Source organism: Lobosporangium transversale (genome assembly GCF_002105155.1).
Source record: "Lobosporangium transversale strain NRRL 3116 chromosome Unknown BCR41scaffold_22, whole genome shotgun sequence".
Classification (NCBI taxonomy): domain Eukaryota; kingdom Fungi; phylum Mortierellomycota; class Mortierellomycetes; order Mortierellales; family Mortierellaceae; genus Lobosporangium; species Lobosporangium transversale.
Window position 1 is genome coordinate 440,022 of NW_019029000.1, and position 11,301 is coordinate 451,322.

The 11,301-nt window shown below is 43.1% G+C and overlaps 2 protein-coding genes across 2 annotated transcripts; one reads left to right on the plus strand and one right to left on the minus strand.

The window, feature by feature from the left end:
• Positions 1 to 242: 242 nt before the first annotated feature.
• BCR41DRAFT_422777 (hypothetical protein) lies at positions 243 to 3,721 on the plus strand. Its single transcript, XM_022030200.1, has 4 exons — positions 243 to 524; positions 669 to 748; positions 856 to 1,225; positions 1,331 to 3,721. The coding sequence occupies exons 1-4, from the start codon at positions 432 to 434 to the stop codon at positions 3,500 to 3,502; spliced, it is 2,715 nt and encodes a 904-aa protein (XP_021880669.1). The 5' UTR covers positions 243 to 431; the 3' UTR covers positions 3,503 to 3,721.
• Positions 3,712 to 10,901, minus strand: BCR41DRAFT_422778 (hypothetical protein). Its single transcript, XM_022030201.1, has 12 exons — positions 10,509 to 10,901; positions 10,304 to 10,391; positions 10,106 to 10,151; positions 9,892 to 10,011; positions 9,559 to 9,808; positions 6,328 to 9,424; positions 5,977 to 6,240; positions 5,656 to 5,848; positions 5,305 to 5,562; positions 5,061 to 5,175; positions 4,869 to 4,949; positions 3,712 to 4,765 (listed from the first exon to the last, which is right to left on the minus strand). The coding sequence occupies exons 1-12, from the start codon at positions 10,654 to 10,656 to the stop codon at positions 3,861 to 3,863; spliced, it is 5,565 nt and encodes a 1,854-aa protein (XP_021880670.1). The 5' UTR covers positions 10,657 to 10,901; the 3' UTR covers positions 3,712 to 3,860.
• Positions 10,902 to 11,301: the final 400 nt, after the last annotated feature.

The window sequence follows — 11,301 nt, forward strand, 5'->3', positions numbered from 1 at the left end:
TCAATTATAAGAATTTTGTTAAGTAGATCATTTATATTTGAAAAAGTCTAACCAAAAAGAACGACTGGCTTGACCCCCAGATCATTTTTCTTGTTTCATAAATTGCATTCACGTACGTTTACCCACAGTCCTCTCTCGCTCATTTGTACGTAGTGAATGGTGCAGATTTTTCTCTTGGAAGACAAAGTCCAATGGCCCTATTGATGTTGATCGGCGTCCATCATATCTGATCCTACTGTATCCCTTTATTCTCTACCTCTTCTTCTTTTACTTTTCTTCTCTCTCGAATGTAACTTTGAGCGAATACAATAGACTTCTCTGTCTTCCAAAGTCATACGCACGCATATCATATTTACATTGCAGAACACTCCTTCCAGCACGATTTCATAGGATAAAAGCCTCTTTCTAATAACCTGTACCTCTAACCAACCATGCCTCCATACACTGCTGTCGCTTCTATACCCCGCCACTTGGCCTTGGGCCAAAATGGCTCCTCCGATCCATCATCTCCACAGCAATGCGAGGTAAACTTGCAGAGATTGCTATTATTTATAACGCCATAATTTACAGGACCGCGCTTTCCTATATTTTACCGTTTTGTAGTCTAGCATTTTCGTGAATATTTAATGCATTCCCCTTTTTGGAATTCTTTATATCGCGTTGGATAGTCACCATTTGATACCCAAATGGATCACCTCAAATATGCACAGTTTTCTGCCTCGGAGACATTGAAGGTTGGAATGGAAAGGTAAGGTCCCATGTCTCATACTTGTCAACGCTTTTTTTTATTTATTTATTCAAGTCATGAAATGTTAAGATCCACTTATTAACATATCCGTACTACATGCAAAAAAGAGCGTTTGATCCTATCTCAAAATACCGCTTGAACGTCAAGACCCATGTCTTCAAGAAGGAGCAGCAAGAGTACGTACCTACCCGAAGCGACGAGCGACTTCGCATCGAGACTATCGTCTATGCGGAGATATCCATTGTGGACCAAGAAAAGGGTTCCATGGTCCGACAGTACGATTACTTACGGCTTCCTAGAAATCTCTTCCTGGCTTTGCCCGAAAAGATCATGTACCCGCAAGATATGGCTTCGAAGCGCATCTTGAGTGTCTCTGCAGCTGTCATGTGTCCGTCGAACGACTGGAAGGTTGAGGAAGAGGCGTGTGTTCGTTGCTCTCGTCGTATGTCTGCCAAGCTCGAAGAGAACGAATGTCGTGTAAGTTTATCTGACTAAGAGTTTTTTTTTTTTTTTTTTTTTTTTTTTTTTCATATTTTTATGGTGATTTTATAGCTGACTAATATTGTCTTCTATTACATGTAGATTATGCATATCCTACCCGAGTTATATCGTACTGAAGATGGCGATGCATTGGTTAACTTTCGCAGTGGCGTGGCCAATATCCAATTTAAAATCAATTGCTATTGTGGGCATAAAAAGGAAAAGGAAGGATTTGTAGTCCGATTTGAAGCTCTGTCGGACAGTTCCATTGCTTCCCATGCTACCACGCCACTCATGTTCTATCATCAGAACAAAAATCGTATGGCGGCTCGTGCACTTGCTGCTGCTGCCAGGACGCAACGGAAGGCTGAGAAGCTCCGGCAGCAGCAGGAATACGCTCGAGCCCGTAGTGTTATTAAGTCCGTCAGTGAAAAGTCGAAACGAGAACCACGGAGTAGAGGTAGACCACCGAAGAATATACCCGCAGGTCAGTCTCACCAAGCACATCAGCTGCAGCCGCATCAGCAACATCACCAGCTACCTTCACCGTCATCATCGTTAATGAGTTCTCCAGGCGGCTACTCAGTCAGCCCAATTCTGCATGATTCGATAAACCACACGGATGGATCCTTCCCAGCTACCTCATTATCTCTATCTGGTCCGATGATGCCCTTGTTCGCTGAGCAATCTCACGAGTGCGTTGCCAATGTTCCACAACAGCTCCTTGTTCAGCAACAGCCCATTGCCACTATCAGTCATATGACACCCAATAGCGGTCCTACTCGTGGCGGTACGCTGGTGACTATCCATGGCTCAGATTTTACAGTTGGTGAGATGATGTACGTTTGCTTTGGCGAGATATTTGTACCGGTCATCCCTCAGCACAGCCAAATGTTAGAGTGCTTTACACCCGCCTGGATGCGAGCTGAAACTGTCCCAGTCTTTGCATTGCGTTCCGATGCTCCTACAAGCCTCCTCTCCCAGTCAACATTCACCTATGTCGACGACAACGAGAAGGAACTTATCAAGCTGGCTCTCCAGCGCGTCATGACCATTGCAGCACATATGGAAGGCTCTCTTGATACAGTTAGAGAGCGTGCCAATGAACTAGCTGCATGGAGTGATATTTTAGGTACCGTGAGCAGTTTAGATGGATCGCTAGATCTACCTACATCCGTTTCATCTACCTTCCCGTCCACATCATTCAACTCGACACAGGGATCGCCGTTTACAAACTTGGAAACTATGATCCTAGAGTCGCTTAAGTTGACAGATTCAAGTATGAGCAGACACACGGATGGGCTATCGACTTGCACCAGCACTGGTCACACGATGCTACATTTAGCTGTCATACTGCACCTCGAGCAGCTTGTCAAGGACCTGCTTTCTAGAGGTATTGACGCTTGCGCCAAGGATAAGAATGGTTTGACCGCTATTGACCTAGCACGTCTCTTTAAGAATCAAAGCATGATGGATATTCTATCCGCGACCAAGCATAAGCAAGATGACGAGGATGAAAATAACAAGATTCATCACCATAATGGCCTGGATTCTTTCGACCTTCCAAGGTTTAGGCACCTGAAACTACTTACCATAACCAAGAACAGAGGCTCAGGCGATCCTCATATGAGCCTTGAGTGGACTGGTTTTGACCAGACTAAACACCACACTACCTCTTCTGCAAATAATGCGCACGCCACGCCACTCGAGTCGCGGGAGTACCTAGTGCAGCAGCGCCAACAGCAGCAGCAGCAGCAAAGGAGCGACGGAGCAATGGCTCTGGCGTCTACTATCTCCGATATTGCTCAGAGTGCCTCCACCGCACGACACATTGAGGCTGGGGCAATTGCTTCAAAGACCATAGGCCAAAACCATGATCAGTCTCTCCACGAACGCCAGCAAGACATTTACGGAGCAGATAAAACTGCTAGTCCCGGGTTGGCTGCCCATGGCGGAGAGGCCGGCTGCAATGTCGTTGTGGCCCGCCGAGGCAGCAACGACAATAGTAGGTTACTAGATGGATCTACTCAGCAGGCTGTAGTTCAGAGCAGCCGTTACGATGTCGAATCTGAGCCTGCGTTGTACCTAGGAGGCCAACCAGTGGTCTTATACCACCACTGTCCCACCTCATCAACAGCACTGTCGAACTCTCGTCAGGAGAGAGAAAATAATGAATCCTTTAATCACATTGAGTCGCACGCTGGACCTAGCAACGCCAGCAAGAGTGATGATAGCGGTCTTGATGGTGAAGGTGATGATTCGGCCTCTGTTTAAACAATACACCCATTGTTGTGTAACGCTGCAGAAGGACATCCACGGCAGCCACGGACTACTGATCTTTTTACATAAGGATTTCATTAAAAGCAACATAGCGCTGGTCGTAACATCGTTTCAATTTTTCTTTCTTTTGTATAAAACAACAATCAAACAATTTCAGTGGTATCAACTTTATAGCTTTTTCTTTTTTCACTTTTGTGCCCTCAGTGTCATAACAGTAATAGTTAGAATAAAAATCAACAAAAATACATGTATATTTCTCTGTTTGCCACGCTACAGCACTACAAGGGGGAGAAGACTAGTTTAGAGGTGCACATGAAGCGAGGCAATTGATGCAATGGCTCTTGCATTGAGCTTATTCACGGAAACCGGGACGGTTCAGAGAAGTTAACGACTGAATGCCAAATCCGTCATCGTCATCATCATCGTTATCATCATCGTCATCATCGTCATCATCATCAGGTTGGTGACGCTTCAGCGGCTCGACATACACAGGATGGCTCGCGTTATTTTCAACCTTGGGATGTTGAGACTTGAATGTCTGGCTTAACTTATTGCGAAGAGCTTTATCTTCCGGTAATTGATCGCCATTATCAACACCACCGCTACCCTCTGGTCGATCGCCTGTAGGCTCTCCTGAGGTAATTTCGGGAGTTGATCCACGTGCTTGAGGTAATGTACGGTTGTCTCGTTGGATGGGAGCAGAATCAGAGGAATGTGATTGCTCCAATGAAGGATCGTAGCGCATCCCAGGCCCTGTAGCGGGCGCAGGGTTTGGTCCAAGTATAGGTGCAGGGGCAGGGACAGGGGCAGGGACAGGGGCAGGGATGGCAGGATTAGGCGTAGAGGATGACTCCTGATGTTGTGTAGGCTGCTTTTGTGAAGGTAATGAGGGGGGCTCGTTTGAACTTGGGACACGTCCGCCCATCTGGACAGCCATAAGGGTCGACATCATCTTTCGGAGTTCAGCCAATTCTTCATGGATATCATTTTTCATTTCGGTAACACCTTGGCTGACAGATCCTTGGTTCTGTTTCATCACTTGCATATCCCTGAGAACAGCTTGTTGAGTCAAAAGCTGTTTGTCAGAATAGGTATCGACCAAGAATCGGTTTTCTATTGACAGCTGAGATTTATTGGCGATAAAGTACTTGGACTCGTACAGATCAGCTTCTTTCTCGCTTGCGCCGTAATAGATATAATCCGGAAAAAAGTTGCGATTTTGGCGAGCAACATCTGATAGATAGCATGTCTCCACATCTATGTAGTGATAAAGAAAAGAGGTTTAAATAAGAGTTTAATATGAGCTTTTTTTTTTTTTTTTTTTTTTTTTTTTTTTAATTAGTTAATCGACAACACTCACCAGAAATGACTTCGGACAACTGTTTCAGCCAAGCTAATTGACCTTCTTGCTTGCTCTCGTTGTAAGCATCATTCATCAAAGCTATACGATATTTAAAAAACAGCAGATTCCTGTGTTAGCTAAGAATAACAAGCAAAAGCATTTGCAATCTTCTTGGTAAGGAAATCAAAGAGAAGATCAAATAGACCTTACCAATGAGAATATTCATGAACAACACAGTCGTGAAGAAGAAAAAGATCACCATCATAATATGAAAGCTAGCTGGCCCATTTACAAATGAGTTGTCCACAGGCTCGTATCGTCCAGCCTAAAAAAAAAAAAAAAAAAAAAAAAAAAAAAAACATTCATAAAAGGATAATGAGTACAAACATAATAGCAAAGATGTTTTTTAAAGTCTTCTGTTTCAATTGCTGCAGGAAAAAAAAAAAAGGCTTACCAAAAAGAAGTATGTTGCGGACATTGCTGTAAGAAATCTTTTAGGATATCCATCTGGGTAATCCTGATCCTCACAACCCTTTTCACTTTCATAACAGTCCCTGCGGAACCTCCGAGTATGTTGAAGATGAAGCAACGCATGTGTAAAACTCACGATGAAGATAGCGAATATCACAAAGAACCATAGAATCTGACGTGTAATGTTTAGAATGATATTGACCACAATGCCGAGTTGTCGGATAACTCGAAGCTCAAATAACTAGCAAATATGCAAACAATACCAATACAGAGTTTAGTAATGCTAAAAATACTAAAAGCCAAATGGGACTAGGCATCAAGCTGACAAACATACCATGTTCATGTAAAGAGCCAGGATAGCGAAACTCATCACCCAGATTAGGCTAGGGCCTTGTTCCTCATTATTTCCGCTTGGGCCACTATCTTCACTGGAGTCATTTCTTTTACCTGGCCCAGTGTTTAGAAACAAGAAGCATCCTGTGATAGTGAAAATGTGTGAAAACAAATGCCAAAAATTAAATGGGGACCTATTCCAGTTGCCAAGAGTAAAAAATAAAAAAAAAAAGTAAAACAATTATTAGTAAGGAACATCCTTTTCTATTCATATCTGATTTTTTTAACTCGGACCTATAACTTGCAATTTGCTTTCCCTTACCTGATATATTTACTAGCCGAGACCATGAGTCGTTGGAGGTCGTAGATGAGTAAAAGGAGGCCAACGAAAATGGTGAATTTGATGAACGGGCGCCAGCCCAATAGATATCGTGCGAGGACCCATTCTTCAGTAATAGGAGGATCTTTTTCTTTATCAGGCAAAGTCGAGGTCTTGATTTGCATTCCAGTGATAAGCAAAAAAAAGAGAAAGAACGCAAGCGTAATAAGGTAGCGCACAAACCAATTGAAGAAAGCATACTTGTGCCTAAACAAAAAAAAAAAAGAAAAAAAAGAATGAGTGTTATCTAGATACATGGCGACTTAAAAAAAAAAACTTAGTGATGAGACTTACCATTTAAACTCAAGTGTCGCTACCATGGCAGGACTGTCAAAAAACTCTTGACCTGCAATATCCGTAAATGCTGAGGTGAATGCGATGGATCGATCGTCAACCCATCCTCGGAAGGCAGGGTACCTTGAGAGTCTGGGGAACGGACAAACATAGATCTTGTGAGAGTATGGAGATTGAGCTCGCCTTTGTTCCTCATCAATCTCTTCTCGTTTGGCTGGGAACTGGTCCATTCGATTATCAAGGATACTAGTTTCGATACTCATAAAGGCATCCTTGTTGATGGCTCGGAACGGAAGCTGTGACCGCAAACTGAATACAGGCTTCGAATAGTCGTTGATATTGTGTGATTTCTGAATCCAGACCTTCCTCACTAGTTTGAATGAGTAGTAGTTGAGAAAAAAATTAACCCAATCTGCATACCGTCGATTGGCAACAATCGCATGAGTGGCAACATAGGCGTGGTTGTGCGCAGGGACATATGAGGCTCTTCGAAACATATCGGCTAAATGGTTAGGGTAGCGGTCAGACAGCTCATTGAGGCATTGTACTGCTGGGGTCATATAGGCCGGATGGAATTTTTTAGCACTTTTGATACAGTATTCAATGAAGGCTTCAACTAAGGGCCCGTTCCTTGCTTCGATAGCTCGCTTAATCGGATTGAGTGCCTTGTTATCTCGGGGGATCCATTCGCCATTATCTGTAGCCAATAGCCCCTCTACAAAGATATGGTTTGTGTGACGCAATCGGCGGCAGTCCATGAGTAGTGTCAGAATCGTGACAACTTCAGGTTGGTTATTAGCGTTGCGGTCCGCCTTCTTGCGCACACTAAAACCATATCCAGCTTTGTTCTGATCCGGAACGTTGTTGTTCTGGCCCCTTGATACGGAAAATACCTTAATTGATATCATCCGATTAATGTGCTCATGAGTGAATTTGATAAGGGCATCTGCATGGTCCTTATAGGTAAAGTTAACTTGCTGTGGGTCCACCTCCAATTTGGCGGCCTGAGTGATGGAGTGGACATAGGCAGCGGCGATTAAATGAATGCTTCGGAAGCAGTACAGAATAGCGAGACGCGCATCGCTATTCGCTCCAGGGAGCGGAACCAATCTTCTCCTCGAATTTTCTGTTTTAATTTCTGCCACTGAGTTGCTGTCCTGCCCTTCCTGATTATCCCAATACACGGATGTACTTGTAATATCCGCATAGTAGTCTTTGACATTCGTGGAATCATTAGAGTCCACATCTAGAGGCTGGCTCCAAATGAACTGTAGGCTACAGTTTGATTTCCCAAATGGTAAACTCCAGATCTGTAGCGTCTGTTTTCCTACCACGGCAAAGCGAGTACCTTCAGCAATGAAATAAGCCTTGATTGAGTTCTCCGGATCAACGACCTTTTTGGTTAATTCTCGCATCCAGGGCTCAGGGACAAATGAAAAGACAGTCTTCTGTGTATCCGCTTCGACAACCTCAACACGGAGAACCCAATACTGTGCACCGTCACCTTCAGGCAAAAACTCTCTATGGTATCCAGTCTTCAGTTGATAGTTAACGTTGTCAAACGATGTAGTGTTCATAGCTGCAAGTTCTGCCTTAATCACATTTTTGCCATTCTTATTGAATTTGGGCTTCGAAGGTTGATGTGCGACGTAGCAGTTGATTTTGGTTCCATCTGCCTCACATACCATCCCCTTCCTCCAAAATTTCTTTGCGTTAAAGAAGGCGAGGATGGCGGTGCCGATAGTAGGGATGGGAATATCGTTCGTAAATGTTTCATATTTAAGATTAAGCGAGTCCAGGATTCTAGGGCTCAGCTCCGAAGTAATGCTATTCCTCAAAATCACAATAACTTGATCATCCTGCGCATGGAATCCAACGTATTCGATTTTGTACCCTTGAAAAGTTCGTTTACTGATAGTCATTCCTGTAGTAGCAAAATAGGTTGTCAGGCTTCCATCAACGCTTGCTAGCGCCACAATGGACTCATGAGGAGAGATAGCCATCTTGCAGTGGCCACGGAACGTGTCGCCTTTGAACCGAGCATTCTCATGACTGCAGATATAGCAGATATTGGCTCCTGTCATTGAGTTCCAGATCGAGCAACTGACACCACCATCTTCAAGCCACATAAATGTGTTGCTGGTAACAGTCTCCATCATCATCTTACAGGTGATCCGCCTAGAAAGCGTCGGCGCAAGGTCTGTCAGTGTAATAGTGTGCATACGCTTCCAATTCTTCTGTGGAGTAATCTCAAAGACATCCATATATAATCCGTCGCACGCCAAGAACGTTGAGCTGGGTGGCTGCATAGCCGCTTCTTTATCGCACTCTTCACAACCACTCCCATATTCTCCTTCTGGATAAGAAAGTAATGTACTATTCAAGTCGTTTCTCTCCCAGTCACCTTGCTTTGTTTCAGGCAAGAAGGCGCAATACCCTATAAATTCACTCAGGTAGCCCCTGTCCACAGCAACCTCCTCCAGACACATGGTCCTGGAAGCACTATTAGGGTCATCAATGCTCTTGAAACTCAAAGGTTGACTAATTGGAGTTCCATCCTCAGCCAAAATTATTTCTTTGTTATACAAATTCTCTTCATCGCCTTCAGCTGTCTGTCCCATATTCACCGTGACTGAAGCTGCTTGCTGTACTAGTGGGTTGTTGAACAATTTGAACGGAAATATACCCTTCTGCACTGTGGATCCATAAGCCCATTCACCAATCTTGGGCTCTTGATAAATTGCAATTTGGTCGCCGTTATTGGAAATGGCTAATCCAATAGAGAGATTAGAGAGATCGCCAATTCCGTTTAATTGAATTACAGCCGTAGCGAAGCCATTTTCCGACATAGTAGCGGTTTTTGCCAATGTGCTAGAACGAAACCGCGCAACATTGACATCCCAGACAGTGAGGAAGGCAGTATTATGAGAAAGAGCTAATGTGGCGAGAAAGCAACCGCCCTTTGAGGCTGCTAATCGCGTGATAACTGCTTGAGAAGAATTGGCTGCTGAATTGGACATCGGAGGATGTGCGTCCAAAGAATCAATTACAAACCTAGGCGTAGCCAACCGCCTAATGATGAGCTGTGGGATGTCTACTGCTTGGATATTTTTGAGATTGGTATTTGCCATAGCATTAGTAGAAAATAAAATAAAATAAAATAAAAAGAAAGCATAAAGCAGAAATATTAACTGATATCCTTTCGAAATAAAATGGGGTCTTTTCTCTTACATTGTTGGGTGTCTTCCATCGTTTCTGGCCGGATTTCAACATGTTCGAATGCAAGTCCAGAGTATTCAACACGCTGATTTGTTTCGCGGCTACATAGAACCAGTCGGACATGAGCAGCGCCAACATGAGGTAAAATCACCAGTCTTTCCTCCAACTCAAGGTTATGCCATGGCCTATCGTTCCTAGCAAGCAAGTCTAGTTGCCTTGATGGCATAAGAACATCTGTTGTGCCACTGACGTCTTCCTCAGCCTACTCCATAAAAAAAATTGCACACATTAAAAATACATTTTTTAAGAGTACATCTTACTAAAAAGAGTCAAGCAAATATTTACATCGTATTTGACTTCAATAATGAAATGGAGATCATCTAGGATATGATAATCCTCAAGAGCCTTGACACGCCAACGGATAATGTAGCGCCCAACACTATATGCACCAAAATCGGCAGACAGCTTTTTTTAGGGTAAGGGATGACCATGTTAGGTCTGGTATTTTTGTATAAACATGTTTGTTAACAAATTTTGTTTAGCATCGCCACTTCTATACCTCAAATTTCGATGACCTAGCTGGAAGTTGAGCTACCGTACCGGGGCTTGCGATTTCACGGGTTTACAAAAAGACAGAAGAACACAGAAATTAGTGTGGATGAAAAGAGAATGGCTTTGCTTAAGTAAATCGATGATGAGTTCCATATTAATTTTAATAAAACATGTTGATGATATTTCATGTAAACGTGGCTCTTACTTTGCCTTTTGACCAGTGATGGCAACAGTGACAGCAGTTCGCGGCTTGGTAATATCAATGCTGTCAGATCCAAAATATCGGCGCTGGACTATGTACAATTGAACGACCGCCACAGAAAAAAAAAATCAACATGGATGGGTTATAAGTCTTCTAGCATGGAGCAAATTGCCATCGTTTCACTCTCGGTTATTTTGTCAAACGTTACCGAATTGACATGGATTCACAGTCTCTATAGAAGCAAGAGATGGCTTTGCAATGGGATCGATATTCTCCAGGGTCTCATATCGATCCCTCGAGGAGATCTTCTCCTGGATATGCACCGATGGTGAGGCAGTCTCTTTCCTTGAGAACATTATTTTGTCTTTGAAGTAATGATTTTTTTTATTGATTGAATTTTGAATTTGAAACCGACCAATTAAGATCTGTCCCTGAATCCGGAATAAAAATAATATTTAATAGCCAAAATGAATGAATTAAATGCAAATGTCAATTGCAATCATCAACTAGGTTGATGATGAAGTTCAGACAAAGAGAGAAAAAGAACAGACAGGGGCGTGAACAAGTACACTAGGGTCAAAAAAGGCAGCGCATTCATACAAAGGGGAAAAGTGAAAATGAAAAGAAAATTAAGCCATCGCTCTCTGTTTTTATACCTGTTTTTGCCTATGTCGGTTGGATGTTTATTCAGCATCGTCTTCCTGCATGTTTGTTTATTTCATTTCTTGTTTGTACTTTACATTGTCTTTTATTTTATTCATGCGCACGAGATAAGATTACGAAGACACAAAGACGCTTTGCCCAACTTTTGCATCCTCCGGGTTGCCATCTTGTCTTTTTTATCCTCACGATAGCACAATGGCACAATGAGGGGTATGATCGTATGGTGGCAAAAGCAGAATTGCAAACTCTTGTGCATTATAAATATCTATCCAAACCAGTACATGGTTTTTAATTTTTCCGTTCTGCAAAGCCCCCTGTGTGATAATCCAATGCGTGTG